Source organism: Parasteatoda tepidariorum, chromosome 4 (assembly GCF_043381705.1).
Source record: "Parasteatoda tepidariorum isolate YZ-2023 chromosome 4, CAS_Ptep_4.0, whole genome shotgun sequence".
NCBI classification, from domain to species: Eukaryota; Metazoa; Arthropoda; class Arachnida; order Araneae; family Theridiidae; genus Parasteatoda; species Parasteatoda tepidariorum.
In genome coordinates this window covers 33,072,561-33,093,821 of record NC_092207.1, presented here as the reverse complement: position 1 = coordinate 33,093,821, position 21,261 = coordinate 33,072,561, and the positions used below count along the sequence as shown (strand labels likewise).

Sequence of the window (21,261 nt, the reverse complement as noted above, 5' to 3'; positions counted from 1 at the left end):
CCTCTAAGAATCAAGAACTTTTTACGAATTTTCAAAACCAGTAAGACTCTTGAACAGTTTATATCAATATGTATTTCATTATGCTCGAAATGTGAACTTAAATGTGAAAATAATAATAAGAAAACACGATTTTCTTAAATTATCAAGTAAAAAGTTAATAGTCAGAAGCATAAGTAAATAGTCAGAAGCATGAAGAAAAAAACTTATGAATAATTAAAATAAATTTCAGTTCAACATTTTCTTAAAAACAGGCATCATAATCATTACTTTTTAAACATAGACTTTTTTGAAAAAGAAATTTCAGAAACATTTTAAACTTATCTATTCAATTTTTATAAACTTAATAATTTTCAATTAAACTTAATTTGTTTCAATTTTTAATATATTTTTTTTTAATCTAATGGATTTTGAGATACCATTTTAATTTTCTCAGTTATAGCGCGAATAATCAGAATCAGCAATAAAAAATAGGGGCTTATATTTAAGATTTCAAAGTTACCCCAATCGCACCCCTGGCGGGTGGAATGTCGAGTTTTGCATCATTGGAGAGTATTTTTAACAAAATATTGAATCCAATGCATATTTCTCGAGATATTTTACCGTTTCTAAACTTTTTTTACATTCTGTTCATAATGCGGCACAGGTGCACAGAAAGACTTTTTTTTATCTTTCCAAGTTTNTTAAAATAAATTTCAGTTCAACATTTTCTTAAAAACAGGCATCATAATCATTACTTTTTAAACATAGACTTTTTTGAAAAAGAAATTTCAGAAACATTTTAAACTTATCTATTCAATTTTTATAAACTTAATAATTTTCAATTAAACTTAATTTGTTTCAATTTTTAATATATTTTTTTTTAATCTAATGGATTTTGAGATACCATTTTAATTTTCTCAGTTATAGCGCGAATAATCAGAATCAGCAATAAAAAATAGTGGCTTATATTTAAGATTTCAAAGTTACCCCAATCGCACCCCTGGCGGGTGGAATATCGAGTTTTGCATCATTGGAGAGTATTTTTAACAAAATATTGAATCCAATGCATATTTCTCGAGATATTTTACCGCTTCTAAACTTTTTTTACATTCTGTTCATAATGCGGCACAGGTGCACAGAAAGACTTTTTTTTATCTTTCCAAGTTTAATTTAGTACATGATGATAAAGTAACTTTACAACTTTTTCAAAAAATCTTTTGTCAAATGTTAACATTGACTTTTCTAGCACTAAATCAAAGCAATCATGAAAATTTTTTTTAATGTGTGTTCTGTAATTGGATAATTTTTAATAATTCAATGAAGTTCTGAAAATATGCATTTAATACAAGAATTTTTTAATACAGTAAATTTCCACAAAAATTAAACAGAATATAAACAAATTCGGACTCTTAACTAGTATTAGGATATTTTGGTAACTTTCTGGTACAATGCATCTACAACTTTTCCTAAACTTTGTATTGTCTGTAAAGCACTATCATATGTTTTATTTACAGCAGTATCTTCAAATATAATCAGAACTCCCTCACCCTGATCTAATATACCTACAAAGAAAACAAAAAAGATAAATTAATAATAATGTTCTTATAGACAACAAAATCACTCACATCAATAATAGAAACAAAATCACTCACATTTTTAATAATTTCAATTGACATATTTTAAATAACGCAACTTAGTAATTTATCACTTTTAATGTGTTTTTACTATTAATTAATTTAATGAATGTTTGTAAAAGCAGAAATATTTTCTTAGAATACTACATGTGGAAATTAAACTTAGGGAAACTTAGTTTATCTGGAACCGTCTTTCTCCCCCCCCCCAGGAAGGATTTATTCGATTAACAAAACAATAATGAAGATAAACAAATTTGTGAAGGGTCCCATTAAAAGAAAAATTATTTTGTGAAAGGTCCGTTTTTATGAAAAGATTTTTCTGAAGGGTCTATTTTCTTCTAAGACAACAGTTTTATTTTCTGAACAGTTATACAAATAACATGTCGTTAGAACTGAAACTACATATTTATGAATCAGTTCTAAAAATAATGTTATATATATTGAAAGAATAATTACTATTAGTACCAAAGTAATGTTTATACAAGATGCAGTTATTAATTTTCAGGACTGACATTATTATGCGAATTAACATACGCATTCAATATATTTTGAAGTAAATTTCACATGCTGGCATGTACTTGTATAAGTTACAGAATCAACTTTTAACAGGACTGTACACCATGGGAGAAACATTCCATTGAAAATTCTCTTTCACTTTCATAAGTAATTTAAAGTAAGAAAAAGTGAGTTTAGACAAACCTAGAAAAAGCCACGAAGTTTTAAATACTGAAAGGAAATTTTCAAAACATCATATTGAAACAAATTATTAGAGGATAAATTAGAATTACATAATGGAGAAGATTTTTTCCAATAAATTGTTTGCATTTTGATATTTATATTTAAAAAAAAAAATCAGCAATTGAAACTTTATAGCTCATTTTAGTTTTGCCTGAACGTACTTTTTCTAAAGTTTAAATTAGTTAGGGAGATGAAACAAAAATGAAATGTGATGAAAAGTTTCTTTCACAGTATATCGCCCTTTTAAGGATCTTATTCAGAATACTGCTTAAATCTGATCAGTATTTTCCAAAATAGAATTTTCATAGAGTAATTCCCTCCTCTACTAATTTTTGAAGAGTGCAACTTAAATAGAGGAGTGAACTTCTGAATTGAAACTATGTTTCACTGCCATACAATATACTATGACAAAAATGTTAATTATGCAAATTAAACATTCTAAAACTTTTGATTGAATATTTAACCAGAACCATTATTCTTATTTCTTTATTTTGATTTATTTATTTCTTTCTTTATTTTTTTAACACTTCAGGATGATTACACTGAGGCTTCAAAAAAAAAATTTTTTTAATTTATTAAACATAATTTTTCAGTGTATTTTAAACTCATGCCACAATTGACACCTTCATTGGTAACATAAAAAGGTATCTTTCTTAAGACAATTTGGAAAGGCCCAAGAAAAGCTCACTTTTTAGAATTAATTCTTATTTGAGTTGCATAACATCTTTTCTACAAGTAGCTGTAGTTATTAGCAGTGTTAGAACAATAACCATGTCTCCTTAATTTAGGATACATGAAAAGGGTCTCATTAGCTCAAATTAGAGCAATTTAAACTAAAGTAAAGGGGAATATTTTCACTTCCGGTAAAATTTTTAAGGGATGAAACTCAAATCTGATGCTTGAAATACACGTCTAGCTGCATATTGTTGACCTCTGTTTCTGATTTAGGGGTTTTCTTATTATCTTGATATCCAAAAATCAATTAGCAATTTTTTTTTAGTTTAGAGAGCAATCTTTTGAGTTTTGAAGGCAGTGGGAATTATTCTGTTACACATTTCACTGGTTGGACAAATCTCTATAAAATTCTTTGTTTCCAAAGCTGAAAAATTTCCTTAAGTAAGAAGGTTGAAAACAATCTATGGCATTAAGGATGCCAAAATAGAAAAACATTTTAAAATAGAATTTCAAAAATTGCTTTTGAAACTTTTACAACATTGCATAGAAGTCCATTACAACTGATGGTAGTTATTTTGAAACTTTAAATGGATATGTAGTTCTAATATTTACAGGAGTTATTGAATAAGTCATTGTTGACCGCACGCTGTATACGAAGTACAGACAAAGAAAGTAAGTGTGTTTTAATGTTATATCGAAGTAACTCTTAAAAATCTTATTTTACGTATGCAGTTGCACAATATCAAAAATTTTAATTACCTGAATTTTTTTTAAAAATTAACTTAACAAATAAAAAAGTCTTTAATATTTTTTAAAACAGATACTTTACATTTTTTCCTCACTTTACAAATGACTAATATTTATAAACAAATAAGTTCTCAAATTTCCAGATTTGTTTTTTGATATAATTTGACTTTTAATTTAAACAAAAATGGAACAATACTAGTCTTATATTCTTCAAATAGTATTAAAGCTGTACATGAGAACGCTTTTTTAATAAAAAATTTTTATTTGGTAAATATGAATTAATACAACATTTTTACTTACCGTTACATTTTTTATCCAATATCATTTGAGACAGCTTTTTTTCAATATGCTCCTAAAAAAATTTATAAAAAAAGTAATGAGTTAGGTATTCAAAAATAAATCACAATTTTTAAATTGAGGATGATTTCTAATACATAAATTCATACAAAAAAAAAATAGAGTAGTATAAAAGAAACTGGGTCTTAAAAAAATCTTTTAAGATACACAGGCTCAGTATAAGTATAAAATTTATTCCAATGTCTAATCAGTAATAATTGAAAACAACTTTCTTTTTCAATTAAAGTTGATATTTTCATACAAATAAAAAATTACTAATTATTTTACTTATGAGATTTTTCAAAATATTACCAATCTGCCAAAACTGAAATAAAAAACTAAAACAATTACTAAGATTAAGTTAAATGACATTCATTTACATGAACCAATTTCACTGCATAAAAGAATGAATAGTATTCGTTCAGACAATATAAGATTTTATAATAGTTTTAAAGATAACCAACAACTAAAAAACTGTTCTGTAAAACTAGAAAAGAAAAATTCTTACAAAAAAAAATTTTTTTTTAAAAATAAAAGGACAACCTACCAAAGGTAAATTGATGATCTTTGCTATATGTTGAACCTGAAAAATAATTAACGCCAATGTGATTAGGAAGTAAAAGTAACTGATACAACCAAACAAAATAGAATTAAATAGCAAAATGTGTAAATGTAACTACAGGGTGTGACAAAAAAAGTAGTTTCAAAGTGGCCACCTTTTGCAGCGATGCAGAGACAAAAACGCTTATTTAAATTTTCAGAAATAGGCCACAAGACTTTAACTTTAGAAAATTAAAGCTTTTGCACAATAGTGTACAGAACAAATAAACGATTTCACACTGTTGTTTTCCGAATGAAACAACCCTTAAATAACAAAAAAAAAGCTTGCTTGAAATTGTAAAAAATCCACAAAAACAATACTTAAACTAAAAGATATATTCAGGGTATCTGCTACATTTTAGATTTTCAAATTCGTGACTTACCATGACTAATTCCAGGAATGTTTCATGACTTAACGAAGTTACTATTATCTCTGACAGAAAAACAAAAATTTAAAAAAGCATTATAATAACATTTCACTGAAATGATAGGTATAACCAAAACTGTTATACTCTGCATCTTCATATTTATAGATTTCAAATTTAAAAAACAGAGTAAAGAAGAGTTGGAGCAATAAAATAGCTGAAAAAAATATAAAAGCAAATAATTTTTTTTTTCTTTTTTTCTGCAGAATTACATTCTAAAGATACTTTTCTTGTTCACCGGAAAGGAAAAAAATACTCCTGATTTTTCTGTTCCAATTTCAGGATAAAAAAATTCGCCAATGACTGGCTTGCTTCAGCTAAAATTTTAAATTTATAAAGTAAAAAAATTAACAATAATAAAAATTCTGAAATCACAGAATTTTAAAAGATAATTCGCTCTAGAAATGTTTTTCCTTTCATTTCTTGAAAAAACACCATAATTTTTAAAGAACACAATAAAAACATTTTATATCTTAATCAAATATGACTGAGTGAGGATTTTGTTACAAATTCAGATATTCGGAACACTAGGGGGTAGATTCCATTTTAAAAATTAGATTTTTCGGCGACCTAAATCCATGACTTTTCTTAATTTTTTTTTAAAAAAATAGTTAAAATCATAACATTTCATGACAAATTTTGTTCAATACCGAAATTCATGACTTTCCACGATTTTTCAGGTGCGCGAATACCCTGTATATTATAAAATATTTTTTAATTAAAGTGGTAGATGAAAAGAAATGAACAAACTAAAAAGAAACTAGTTAACTTCTATTCTATGATACAATAACTTTGTCCAAGGTTTTTTGTTGCACCTAGTATTACATATGAAAAGGTTAGGCTTATTTCTTTTAATATTTGGCACATGTATAAGGTAAGAAGTTCAAAAATTTCTTCTATATCTACCTTTTCTCTAGAAAACGACAAAAAAAGAAAATGCTTTGTGCTGAACATGTGTGTACTGTGCAGATAATAAGAACATTACTCCACGAATAACTTTTTATTTGTGGATTAGATTGGAACATACTAAAGTGAAATGCTAATGGCTTGAGGGGCTTACATATAGGATACTATAATTTAATTTATAAAAAACTAAATTTCCCTGAATTAAGAAGCTTTTTTCATGTATTTAAAGCTCAAATTAAAAATTCTGTTTGTGCTTTTAAAAAAAACTTGAGAAGTACTTGTTAAAGTTTGATTAGAAATAAGTAAAACTAATTTCATGCAGCAAAATATTATTTTACAAAATATTAAATGCCTAATTATAAAGTTAGTTAAAATTCAATTGATTAGTTCCTGAGAAATGAATATTCACAAATAGAAAGTTTTTGAACTTACATACAACAGAAAGTAGTTAAACCCATTTTGTACATTCAAATTTTAAATTTTATCATTTAAAATTACACTGTTTAATAGGATTTACAAATGTTAGCATCTCACAATTATTATTATCTAATATCTATAGTTAATTATTATTTTATATCAACTTTTATAACATGATATATAATTTCATTAATATGGAAATAATTATTAATTCTAATTCGCTTATTTGCATGATTAAGTTTTATAAATAATTTGTAATATTTTTCAGTTTTTTGCAAATTTGTTTCAGAAAGTGCAAGAAGTTTAAATAACATTAAAGGCCCCAGGGTTTCAACTGACCTCCAGACTGAACTATTGGATATACAAAAAGTGGACTAAGTATTGCTGCTATATCAATTTCATAGATGCGATATAACTTTATTTATTTTTTACAGAATATCTACCATATAAAACTTTAAATGTGTCAAAAAGTTTAGCATATTTTGAAAGATCATAATCAAAGCTTTCAATATCAAGAACCAATTCAATATTAATGGAAGTATTGTTAATATCTATGTATTATACATAAAGTATGAATTATACATAAAGAGGAATAAATTGAAGCTTGCTAATTTTCTTTTAAAAACATTAATTTCAAAACATTTTGTTTCAAAGCTACCATTTATCTTTTTAAATCAATATGCATATAGTGCAAACTTTATTTTTATATTTATGAAGAAATCCCCATAATTAAATTGAATTTAAATCAATTACTTTTTTAATAAAACCCATTTTTGTTATTCAAAAAGATCTTTTGATTACTGTAGATAAAGCAAGTTTTGAGTGAATACAATTATTGAAATTCATTAAAAACAATGTTTAAAAATGACAAATAGTGAAAAAAAAAATCTTAAAACTCAATCATGCTTCTGTGTCATATAGGCACACCTTCGACATTAGGATAAATGACAGGAATTGCAAAACAAAGATAATATAATTCAATAGAGGATATAGTACACTATATATATTGTACATAGCCAGACTTTTCAACAAAAAATAAGAATCTTTTAAGTACTTTTTAAGCACTCAAGAAAAAATTTTAATCACTTTCCAAAAAACAAAAAAAATTCATAATAAGGATTTGTGAAGTAATAAAAATTATTTTTTCTGTTGTTTAAAGTTCTTAATTTATAAACATAAAATCAATAAAATTCCAAAACATTTTCAAAACTTTAATAATGATAAAATAACTAGTTTCTGATAAATATTGCAGAGAAAATTCTGTAAATCAGGCATTTTTTGTAATTCAGAACAGTAATCGACATGGCAAAGGAAAAAAAAATCTCTTTTTACGATAGAAAAAAAGCCCTGTTAAGAAACTCCAAATAAATAAAAAAACACCTTTAAGGGCTTTAAAAAAAAACATAAATCAAAAATAAGCACTTTTTTAAAATGTTACGCACTCTGCATCAAATTATGTCATCTGTGTTTTGCCATTCGCGCCATTTATCCTACTGATGAAGGTGTTCCCAAGTGACAGCAAACTTCAATTAAGTTTAAATGAAAATTTTACTTTGTGATTTTTAAATATTTTTGATCAATTTTAATTTTATCATGTATTCCACAGAGAGACAGCATTCAGAGGAAATATTGTTTCTCAAAATTAATATAACAATGTTCACAATACTTCGTTCAGAGGTTAGATGAAGTTCTAGATTTGTTGAGTTAATTTGAGTTGGTTATTTGAGGAGGTTGAAAGATGGTTTCAAAAAGTAGAAAGTGAAAATGTTAGAGTACCCAAAGAAGGATAAACTTTTTACGATAATAAATTTTCAAATTATTATGATTGAGCAATTCTTTTTCCTCACTTAAATATTAATTAGTAATCCTTCACATATTTTTTTTTCTTACTTAAATTTTTAAGATAGTCATCACAAAACATCCTTAGTAAATAGATTAGACACATGCTTTGAGAAGAAGGATGCATATTGAATTAGAATATTGGTACTAGTACAAAATATTAAAAAATAGAAGAGCTAATTTTTACTTTAAAAAAAAATACCAAATAGAATGCAGTGATTTCCATTTTGTTTTAAAAATCCAGCCTAAAGAATTCTTTGATACATTTTGTATAACATAAAAAGCAGAAGTATACTTAAGACATTCTCACCTGAATCCTAGAGTAAGGCTCGATGATTCGACACAAATTTTGTTCAAGCATTGTGTCATACAGAGTATTCAAATGGGATTTAATTATAGGATCGTCAACAAGTTCAGACTTATATTTTACAAGGGCCTGAAGAAAGAGAAACAATTTTTTTTTACATTGAGGTCTGTAAGTCTTTAATACAGTTATAAATATACAGTAAAGAAAATTCTACTAATTAAATAAAATATCAATTAAATAAAAAAAATTACTTTTCATTGCTTGAATTTTTTCTTTTCACACGAACATTAGGCAAAAAAAAAAAACATTTGTAGATAAAAAATTAATTCCAAACACACACTCACACTTAATACAAACAACTAAATTAATGCCAATTAATTATAATTGATATTTAGTTGTGACCAAATAAGTGAAATATATTTTTAATAACATTTTCTTTTTTAAAAAATTTGTTGCAGAGAAGCAACAAAGATCAATTATTGTGGTTTTTGTTCAGAAATACCTCAGGAAACTATTTAAAAAACATCTTTTTTCATTGAAAAATGTCTTACATCAAGACTTACATATAAAGACTATACAAGTAACAAGATATAGAACAGTAATATAAATATATCAAAACATGTCTTTTTACATTTAAAAAAATGAATTATTCCAACTAACAATACATTCTTTTAGAAAGCTCATGCACAAAATATTAATTTGATTTTGATAATTTAAAAGAAATGACAAAGCTTTCAAAAAAATTGAGCACTAAAAAAATCAAAGCAACACACCTTTTTAAAATCCTCCATTGATCTCTTACGACTAGATGCTGCAATCGCTTTCATTGCATCAATGTTTGGACCAGCATACTTCAAAGCTAATTTTCCCATAACAATGGCATTCACTTCATCAGAACTAAAATAAAATTTTAATATAATAAAATTTTAAAATAAAATTTAATTTAAAATAAAACTTTGTTTCCATTTTTTCTTAAAAAAAAACACAATTCATAAAAAATCGAAATACAAATATGTATTTCAATTACTCTTGAAACCTTCCTTATATTGTGCAGTTGGAAATATAATTTTTTTTTATATCTAACAAAAAAGTTGCAATTAAACTAAAATGTTTTAAATGTCTTAAAATTCTGCTTGACACCTCCTATAAATTTAATTTGAGGTACTAAATTTCAGTTAAAGAATTTAAATACTATGCAAAAGAATCCCTTATATTTTTTCAGACAGAAAAATGTCTAACACTAACTAGTTTAAAAAAAGCAAATAATTGACCTTACTAGAGTTGAAACTTATTCTCCCACTGAATTAAACATAAGCCACAGAAATTTCTTAAAAGGGGACTATATTTTTTTGAAATTTAACATCAATTTCTATTAAATGGTTGATGATTGAATGATTAGTTTCATATATAAAGCCAAGAAATGTCTACAAATCCCCTAAACATTTTTTTAGTTTTTGCATTAATAAAGTTTTTATAAAAATAAATCAAAAGTAAATTTTTAACTGTCCCCTTTTAATTTTTTACTTTGCCTTTTTGATTTTTTTTAATCAGTTAGGGATCTAGATCTGCCTAAGAGACAAATATAATATATGTCTTCCAAGAATTTCTTTTTATTATAGCATGTTATATAGTGGACTGTAGTAGAGAGGAGGTATAAAAGATGATATAATAAAAGGGATGGTAGTCAACACTTCTTTCAAAATATGAACATTGCCACAAGACAATTCTTTTACATAGAAATAAGAAGAAGAAAAATTTTCGAATTAAGACTTTATCTTCATGGAATGGAATTAGGCAAAAAGAAATTAAATTCCTAAAAAAAAATATAAGAGAACTGCCTAAAAATCACTGTTCATCACTATATTTTTTAAGTTCTGACATTTTTGCAACATTCCTTTCCCTTGCGATACAAAAAAAAAAAAATCACTTTTGACTCTTATCTTACAGAAACAATAAAAAATTTATGAGAGGCCCATTAAGAGTTCATGCAGATTGAAAGCAGCAAATTACTTACACAATACTTACAGATTCAACATAATTTTGGCCAAAAGCATGTACTTCAAAGCCACCACAGCCTTCGGATTATCCACCGAGTCATATCCCTCAAAAGCTTCGTAATAATAGGAGTAGGCTGTTTTAAAATCTTTTTCATCAGCTGCATGAAGAATTCCAGACTGCAAATCTAGAGCTGCTTGCAATTTGGGTGGGCAGTAAATCCCATTTGCGGTTGTTCTTGCTGAGGTCAATGCGGCCCTGTCGCAGAAGAAACATCAAATATTGTATACAAATGTAGTGTAAATGTGAGTCACCATAATGGGAATGATGTTTAATAGACCAAAATAAAAACAATGTAATAAAGAATATAAGATGAATCATTGAAAAAAAAATACTGCATAATATCATACATCAGATATTGTTTACTTAAGCCCATTTTTAAAAATTCATATAAAATTTAGCCAAGTAAAATAAAAAGTATTAGTGATTATTATTTATCACAAAAATGTGTTTTTTAGTACATGAGTAAAACATTTCATTAAAAATTTAATGACAATTAAAAAATAAAATTTTAAATGTTAAGTCCAACTGCTTCTTTGGCCTAGTCATATTTTTTGGCTTAGTCGTATTTTGAACTGAAATTACATTGCACTGTATACATTCAACCCATTGATATGGGTTTACTTTGATTAAATAAAACTGACAATTAAAAAAATTGGTTATTTCAAAATAAGAGTGCATAACAATTTGAACTTACTAATAGATCAAAGACGAGGTTTGTAGTTATTTTGTAACAATATAGGCCTGCACCAAATTAGCTTTGAAACATAAGTAAAGATTTGACGACTTATTTAACTCGCAATTTAGTAGCAAAATAATTAGATTACGTTCCGTAAGTAAAAGCTACTTCTAAGCCAACTTGAATACAATTTTTGACAATAATCAATAGAAAACATAAAACTATAAAATCAAAGTTACTTCAATAAATAAATGTACCAGTTCAAAGGTACATGAACATAGTACAAAAATGCCTCTAGCGTCCTAAGATGATATTTCTGGCTGTAGATTGCCACGCAATTCTCAATCCTTATTATGCACCCTACCTTTTCTTAAAGCTTGAACCAATATTAATAGGACACCTTGTAATTACTAATGTTACTTTCAAACTCATTTTTAATTTTCTAGAACATATTGAACAGTTAAAAAGTTTGCAAAATTAAAATTCTTGTATCATGGGCGTCACAGGGGCCAAATTTTTGAGGGGGGCAAACTTAAATTCCTCATTCCCACAATCTCAATAATTTTATGCATGAGAAAAAAAAATTCCTAAAATAAGCTAAATACTAGCAAAAAGATTAATGATCTTTATCCCTTCCTTCATTTTTAACTTTAAGGAATTTAAATCGATAATAATTCAAGAAAATTTTCTTTATTTGTCTGAAATACTGAGGGGGATTTTGAGAGATTTCTAAATATTGAGGGAGATTATAATTGTGTTAGCGATACCACTTTTTTAACTCCTAGGACGATATATGAGCTCACAAAAGAATAAAATATAATTTTTAAGCAACTTCTTGCATTTTTAAAATTAAAAAAAATCACCTCAACTATTAGACTTAGAAATAAAAAATAACACAGCTTTTCTGAAACACCAAGGAATTCAACTAAAGATTAGTCAGGTAATGGTATTATAAAATTTTTTATACTTTAAGTTGACCCATGAATTCCCATTTGTTAAAAACAATTTTATAGTCAAACACAAAACTCTGTCATTGAAAAATAAAAACGACATAATTATTAATAACTTAAAGAAATAATCACAGATTTTTTCACCCACATATCATTATAAAATATAATTAATAGCTAAAATAATAGGAACTCTTTAATATTTTAAGAAATGTAGTATTGCCGATTCGTTGAATAGTATCAAAAATAATATTTTATGGAACTCAGAAGAGGAAGACAAACTTAAACCCCTTGTAAAATGAAACCCTTACGATGATAAGCAAAAAGTTTCCTGACAAAATTTTATATTGCCTTTGTAAAAAAGTCGTTAACAGTTTATAAGTTGACCNACCACAACAGAAAGCTCAATGCGTCTCATGGCCGTATTCGCTCCACATTTTCTGGACTTGTGCTGGGTCGTCCGGCTCCACTTTTATGCCATACTGATCCGGTGCTCATGAAGCTAGTGTGCCATGCACGGATGGAGGGTCTCTTTGGAAATTTGTCCTGAAGTGCCGTTGAACCTGTGTGTCTGATTTCGTCTCTATGAACCATGAGACGCATTGAGCTTTCTGTTGTGGTGTCCACATCCTCACTTATAAATTTTCAGCCTATTGAAAGAACACTTTATTAGTTGCAGTAATACATGCAAAAGACAGAATAAAAATATCTTGTTTATGTTCGAAGTTACGAATTTTTGAAGTTGTAAAGATAATTTTGGAACACCCTGTATTTTATGGAACTCAGAAGAGGAAGACAAACTTAAACCCCTTGTAGAATGAAACCCTTACGATGATAAGCAAAAAGTTTCTTGACAAAATTTTATATTGCCTTTGTAAAAAAGTCGTTAACAGTTTATAAGTTGACCTCCCAAATTTTATAGTAATTTAGGGGTACAAAAGTTCACAAATTGTATTAATGCGAAAATAAAAGTTGTTAAATACCTGGATTTGGGTAAATTACTCAAGGCATGGTAGACTTTGCTCTCTAACAGCTGAACTTCAACTAATAGGTTCTTATCATCCATCTTTTTCAATTCTTTCAGCAAACTGCTCCCTACCATCACAAATTATTTCCAATTACAACCAATGAAAACAATTTATTTCCTATTTATTACAACCAATTTTTTTTTTAGATCAACCAAAATAATAATAGTTACACTACATAACAATAGGGAGGCAATCCATAGATAAGAAATTAACGGAAAAAAGAGGCAATAACAACCTTCTAGAAATTGTAGTCAAATAGAAATTGTAATAAACTAATTAAATCAGGATATTAGTCATTTGATTTTTTTTTCAGTCATTGTTTTACATCATTAAAGTGGAAGAGTAATAATAAAAAAAATTCGTAATATAATTTCAAAGAAATTAGAATAGTGAGAGCAAAATATATAGCTGATCATTAACTGAAATGACATTAAAAAAAAAGGTATAAACTATAAATATCAATCAATTTTCTCCTTTCTCCTACAAGTTAGTCAATTAACAATTAGATTATTACAACATCTGCATTTTTCATTCAAGTTTTCTTTTTCCTTTTAAAAAAACTAATAAAAAAATAGAGAAAAATTACTGAGACTCCTTTGAAAAACATCTTTAAACGTAAAAAACAAAATGCAAAGAACAAAAAGTAAAGAATTTTTTTCAGATATCCTATGATAGGCTATGAATTATTTACTTGATTATGGGATTTCATTTTTTTAGTATTGTATAAATTTCAACTTAAATTTGAACATCATAAAATTTTCATTCATAACGAAGTAATATTTTCAAATTTTGTTATATATCTTAGATAAATATATGTCAGATAAAACTGAAATTTTGCAATAATTATATCTATCTGACTCACTTGGGGTTGCAGACTAATTCAAATTTATGAAGATATTGCAACAGATTCACTATGAAAATTCTGCTACATATAAACACATACGTATATATTAACTTTCTCTGATAGCCTAATTGTTTCAATTATAAATTGGTCATCTAACGATTAAGCTCCCAAAAGTCTAAATTTTATAAACTCACCCAACTGTAAAGCATCAGCATACTTCTTGGAGTCATAATATAGACCAATTAATCTAGCCTAAAAATATAAAAAATTTATGAAATATTAATCTATTTATCAATTAAAATAAAAACAATACTTTAAATATGGTGTAACTTTATCTGAGAATAATTGTTATTAAATATGCTATGAATTTTTAAAAAAAATTAGACTTTGAATTGCATATAAATTCATATTCAAATTATAAATAACAGAAACATGAAAAATAGCAAAGAAATAATTATATAAAAAGTTAAACATTAACATTAAAAAGTCGGTATTAAAATAATTAATATTAATTGGTTAGAACTTACCAATGAAAGTTTTAACTAAATAATACAAATATCAAAAGAGGCTACTATTCTGATAATTATAATATTAAGAAGGAAAATTGTTTAACACATACAGAGATTACAAATTTTGCTTCCTTTTTACAAAAATGGGAGGAAATATTTCATTTTTTACACAAGGAATACTTTGTCCGAGAATTATGCTGTTGTTTTTTTTAAAATTAAAATAAGCATTTCCTAACATAAACTTTTATTAATCCACTTAAAACAATTATAATTATTTGCGAGACCACAAAAATAAGATATTACTTGTATTTTAATATTTCACCTCCAATATTTTACAAGTAAATTAATATTCACCAGTTTAATAATTTACATTACAAGAAAGACAATCTCACAGAAAATGATTAAACTGACATAGAATAGAAAGTATCAAAACTTTTGATTCGTGACAAAAGGGATGGGAGATGACAGGATTTAACAGTAATCTATCAAATAATATAATTACCATGTTGATATTTAATTTAAATTAATATTATCCTTAATCAAACATAAAAGAAATTAGTCTTATTATCAGTATTATCCTTCAAAAAATACATTTTTAAATAGCAAAGGAAAAAAATTTGCACAATTATCATTTCATGCTTCCATTTCACCATTCTTATATCTTCCTCAACAAATATTATTCCCTCCTTCCACATTGACAACATTCCACATCCAAAAGCCCATTTTTCAATCAACTCGTTATGGAGCTCTAATTTCCAAATACAAATGAGCCAGTTTTCTCAGAAATTCTAAATTGTATATAACGCCTAACTCATCTTCAAAACTCAAAGAAAAAGAAAAATTTAAAAAGTGTAACAGTGATTCGGTAAATACAGTTTGGTTAGTAATATAAGAAAATGTTGCACAAAATTGAAAAAAATAATTAATTTAACTGCATACTGAAGAGCCTTATCTTCATTTTTAAATACATATATATTTCTATGGTTAAAAGACTGCGCAAATGACATAAAGTTTAACTTGCCAAAGCATTATTTTTATATTATCTCTATATTAAACAAAATTACTGGGGGGTCACCACTGTTTCAGAAAATTTTTGACGAGCATTTCTTATATTATTGTTCTCACTCTCACTCAAAAACTATATTACATAAATCTATGTTATTTATAACTTATACTTCTTTAAAGTTGCTCTTGATGCTTCTTTATTATATGTAAATATAATTGCCTGGGCTTATTTATGATTCAGCAAATTCGAAATTTTATTCGGCAAAATGGAATTTCCCCCTCTCAAAAATATAAGTTCACAGTGACCATGCTATTGATGTTAATATTAAAAAACTTTAGAACAAACAATAATTATTATCAGAAAATAAATTCAAAATATCACTTTTACATAAATTTTAACTACATTTGAAAAGAAAAAAAAAATTTTTATTTTATACATTGCATTCATTATAGTTTTAATTTAAATTTAATTTTAAAATACAATGAAATAAATATTAAAACACAAAATACCTCTAATGATTGCCTTAAAAAGGTCCTTTTCTCCTGTTTTGCCCACTCAATACATTCTAAACATAGATCCACCTATAAATTTGAGATATTACAAAGATATTATTTAATTACAATCTTTAAAAACATAAAATGAACTGCAAATTGAATGAGACTTCAAAAATATTTCCAAAATTAGGGGAAAGAAAATTTTCCGATTAAATAATGAAATGAATATCTATAAACAAAATAAAATGAAGATTTTTGTATCTGTAAGCATGACAAAATAGTCATAAAATTTTAGATACAACAGGGCAACGATATAAGAGAAACTGAAAAAAAAAAATCACAAAATTAGGCTTACTCACAGCTAATGCCAGGCAAGCCAATATATATATAAAATTTATTGCCAGCACAAAGAAACATCACTGGCACTTGGCAAATTTAGTTGAAACAGACTTCAATATGGAAACATCCCGATGAAATTTTTTTTTTGAATCTTATGAATATTAAAATTAATTTAAACATAATTTTATTAAAAATAGATCACGTAAGAAAGTACCTCCATTCCAGTGCCAGCTTCCATATCCAGAAACAAATCAACAAGCGCTCTAATTACTTTTGCAGCTTTTGCCTTGCTAATTTGGTTCAAAAATGGTCTAGTTGTTTTAATTAGATTCGCCAACTCTGCAAATGAAAAAAAAAAAAGAAACAGTTGTAAAAAATATTTACTAAATACATTAAAGAAGTTGATTTCAAACTTTTTTGTTTACCACACATCTAAAGTAGCTTATACAGTGATAGGATTCAGCTGATAGGCATGCATCGATTCTTAAAATTTAAATAGTTTTGTATAACTCAAATAATAATAAATTACCTCAAACAAATTTAAAATATTTTTCAAATTTAAATAAATTTAAAAGCGAAATAAATAAACAACTTTTTTTTAAATATTTCACTATTTGTTTTCTCAAAGAAAAAATTTCAATCACTAATAAAGATTAGCAGTTCTTTATTTTCAATCCATCACTGAAATTATGTCACTTACTTTCAATATTATACAATGTCTAAAATGGGTGCTTTTTTGTTGGCCGCGAGTCAGCTAAGAGTCGACAAAAGATGTAGACATCTGTCAACTTATTTTTTTTAAATATAATTTATTTTTTATTTAATTTATTTTTCAATCATATAAAAATTTAAATAAAATAAAAAAATTATTGAACTTCCTTGTGTATGGCTAACTGAAAAGTACCCTAAAATGATTGACTTTTAAAAGTTCAGTTCACAAAAACTATTAAACCAACTGAATTCAAAATTTGCTTTCACCATTCAAAATGACATAGCTTAAAATGAAGTAAAAATTTGTACACCACACAATCACAAAAATTTTCAACTACAATATTAATAAAATAATAAAAAATTATCTTTAAAAATTGTATTCTGCTTAACCTATTTAAAAAATTTTTAACTGCAATCTTAATAAATTAAAGAATAAAAAATTATCTCAAATTTTACTCTGCATTATCTGTCTTAGGATAAATTAACTTTATGATTTGATTTACTAAAACATTTCTTGAGACATACGTCAAAATACGCAAAAGAAAAATGAACATTAAAGAGCCCAACTTACAATCACTCACTTCACTAAATTGTTGGGTCCATATTTTCTAGATTATCGTTGTCCTAGATATTTTGAGGATCAAGAATTTAAATTTTTTGAAGGGAAAAAAATAATGTGTTTTTACTTGGGGTGTATTTTCTACCTGATTTTGAAACTGAAAACATTATCCCCACAAACCAAATAATACTTAAAGTTAACTCCTCAAACATTTACATTACATCTTAATATATGATGTGAATGTCATAATCATAAAAGCATTAAATTATTAAAAATCAAAATATTAGTACACACAGTGCCTTTTTTTTCTCTCTTTCCAGTTTTTAATATTTCTTTCTATCTTATTTTCAGCACAAATTATCTACTTTTTTTCTAAAAGGTGAATAAATTATTTTTAATAACAAAAAAAAACTAGAACAAACTTGCAACTAAAATCTTTTCTTTTTTTTTATAAATACATACCAGTAGCTTTACCAGATTCACTGAGTTGACGAGCAAGATCTAGGATATTTTGCTCGGTGACCAAATTTTCTTCATCCTTTTTCTGTTCGATTACTGGAAAAATTGCAAAATTTTGAATGATGGAGAAAAATATATAACACGAATAATAAGAACTGGATATTTAAATTTATATTTAAAAGTTGGATTCTTTTGCTGTTTTAACATTTCATTTGCATAAGTAAATTAAGAGTTGTAATTCAAATTAAGGAATACAAGAAAGAACTGTCAGCAAGAATAATAGTGAATAATTATTTTGAAGTATCAAAAAGAACAAATTAAGGTCTGTATCATTCAGCCATCAGGAGATAGAATAACATGAAATCATATGGTAGGCTCTAAAGGCACACATAGAGTGTATTCTGCTGTGCAATAAAAAAAATTTATGTAAGAGACAAAAAATTTAAAATTGAGATTATTATATATTTTTGAAAAATATGCAACTTAAAGCAAAAATTCTTTTTTTCCAAAATAAATTTCATTTTAACAGTTTTTTGGAATTCTATTTTATTGTCCATAACATTAGAAATTGACAGAAAATGGTTGTCAAGCCAATTTTCTCAAAATCTATTATAAAGCATTTGCATTCTTTTTTCAATTAAAAAAATTTTTCTGGAATAAAAATTTTCCAAACCTTAATAAAAAAAGCAAAAGCTAATGTTTTGAAGAAACTAATTCATTTAATTTTAACAAATGTTTTACTTTAATCTTTAATAGAGACACCATCTAATTTTAACTGATTTTCTTAATTCTACTTGAAATATCAAATTGTGTTGATATAACAAATAAATTATATCTTATAACAATTAATAAATATCATTTTACTGTGAAATTTTTGTTTATCAATGACATTCCAGCGTACTTCTACATGTTTTTGGCCTAACATTTGTGTGTGCAGAAAATTTTTTGGTTTTATACTACTTTGCTGGCATCAATACTGTTTACTGTGCCACTTAAAAGAAAAAAGGCTGAACGAAAAGCAAAACAGAGATTTAGGGTTACCTTATTCAAAGAAAAATTCAGAATTTAATACAGTTGAACCTCGATCCAATGTTCCCATTGTTCTCCCACAAATACATATGAGAGAACAGAAAATCTTGTTTAATTGGTCGCATCACAAATGCTATTCTTACAACATTAATACTAGTTAAGATTGGTTCTGAAACTAGAAGATTCTCACATCTATTGTTAAGAAATTTTACCGGCATTTACAAATAAAATGTAATACATTTTATTTTGAGAAGAAAATAAGTAGCTAACTCACAATGCGAATAATGAATAAGAAAATGAGGATTTGGAAAATCACATTAAACATTATATTTGATATTTATGAATCAGGTACTGAAAATGTTGAAGCAAGTGGTTTGTTGATTTTAAAAACTGATGAAGTACACGATGATAGCAATGAAAGGGGTGAAACAAAACCACAACTAGTGCCAAAATTTTCAGATGGCTTCGAAAGAATTAGTAACTTACTGTAAGTATTCACTCGAATTTACAAAAAAAAAAGAGAACATCTGTTATAAATGTTTTGTTTCAATTGCGAAGAGAAGACAAACAAATTATGATATATTTTAAATAAATTATTGTATGCATTCATCTTTTTTTTGTATCATAAATATTATTGTTGATGAAAGTACCTACATGATTTTTTATTTTTTTTACTTCTCGTAAATTTAATAATTTTCAATTTACTTTTCTTATTTAAGTCATTGTTTGATATTTTATATTGATACAAATTCTCTGGTTTACAATGGACAATCATATGATAAACGATTGATCGAGGCTCTACTGTTTTAAAGATTGTCAAACTGTACTTCGTGCATAGTGTTATAACTTCGGGTTTCTTTTTTACAAAATTTTAAGTTAAAAACTTGCTTGACATCTTATTTTGTGTATTGTATTGAGCAAGTTAACAATTAAACCTTTGTCAAAAAATAATTCCAATTTTTTACTCAAAAAGAGTTATATGCATTATATAAGGAGCATTCGAAATTCTTGAAATGGGGTCAAAAAATACTTCATATCACTTCACATTTATTTTCATAGTAAATTAAATTGAGTAATTTTTCTTATTGTTTCCTAATTCGTGAATGAAATTTCCAGTGACATTTTATGTTGAAGTTTCTTCGAGGTGGTTTCATCATTTATTTTAGAGTACCGGAATTGTTATCGTCACCACTACAAAAATATGCTGATTCAGTACTTTAAAAACAGGTTATACATAATAGAATACATAAATAAATTCCATAGAAAATAAGAGAGAAAGAGAAGAGTCAGCTTTTTTTATGATTAACAGCAAGTAACTTTTTTCTTTTATTACTATTCATTGAACCAATTTTTTAATTATTTTCTTGCGATTCCTTTATCTACCAGGATTACTTTCAGTCAAGACAAGTATAAATAGATAATTTCATCTGGAATTTAAAAACATTTTTATATCAATTATTAATACCAAAATGTGCACTACAACTATTCACGAACAAAAGTATTTAAATGAATAATACTTCAGATAGTTCTAGAAACACAATTCGAACATTTACCTATCTTCTTTAATTGTTCTATCTCCACTGGTTTCTTAACAGACTTTAATTTTTCTGATCTTCCGACAACTTTAGTAGCTCCTGCCATTTTGAAATATAGACTTTTTGTTCAATAGAATTTCAAATTTTCTCTTATTTTATTAAATTCAATTCACGCACAATAACTCCGTTACGCGAACTGTTTTGTTTATATTTTATAAGTAGCCCTGTAGCCAAAAGATATGCTGAAAAATTTTTTTTTATTAAAGTCAAACTCAAAAACAAAAGATAGGGAAAATGTTTCAGTTTTTCGGTGTTTAAAAAATTAGCAGTGTGTTTTTAACCATTAAAAGTTAAAAATTATTCTTTCCATAAAAAATGCGTAAATATAATATGGAACCTATAAATGGGCGTTCGTTTAAATCCTTCATATTACAAAGCATTCTCAATGATATTAGCAACTCATT

The 21,261-nt window shown here is 26.1% G+C and overlaps 1 protein-coding gene across 2 annotated transcripts; it reads right to left on the bottom strand.

Annotated features, from left to right (window-relative positions):
• Positions 1–1,302: 1,302 nt before the first annotated feature.
• Positions 1,303–21,232, bottom strand: LOC107456834 (regulatory particle non-ATPase 6). Of its 2 annotated transcripts, none has more exons than XM_043056848.2 (12): positions 20,816–21,232; positions 18,237–18,329; positions 16,719–16,843; positions 16,181–16,252; positions 14,351–14,408; positions 13,268–13,379; positions 10,629–10,856; positions 9,377–9,500; positions 8,607–8,732; positions 4,657–4,692; positions 4,074–4,125; positions 1,303–1,541 (listed from the first exon to the last, which is right to left on the bottom strand). In XM_043056848.2, the coding sequence occupies exons 1-12, from the start codon at positions 20,901–20,903 to the stop codon at positions 1,399–1,401; spliced, it is 1,257 nt and encodes a 418-aa protein (XP_042912782.1). In that variant the 5' UTR covers positions 20,904–21,232; the 3' UTR covers positions 1,303–1,398. The 2 variants fall into 2 exon arrangements, with proteins under 2 accessions (XP_042912782.1, XP_042912786.1); XM_043056852.2 differs by lacking the exon at positions 20,816–21,232 and adding an exon at positions 20,596–20,703.
• Positions 21,233–21,261: the final 29 nt, after the last annotated feature.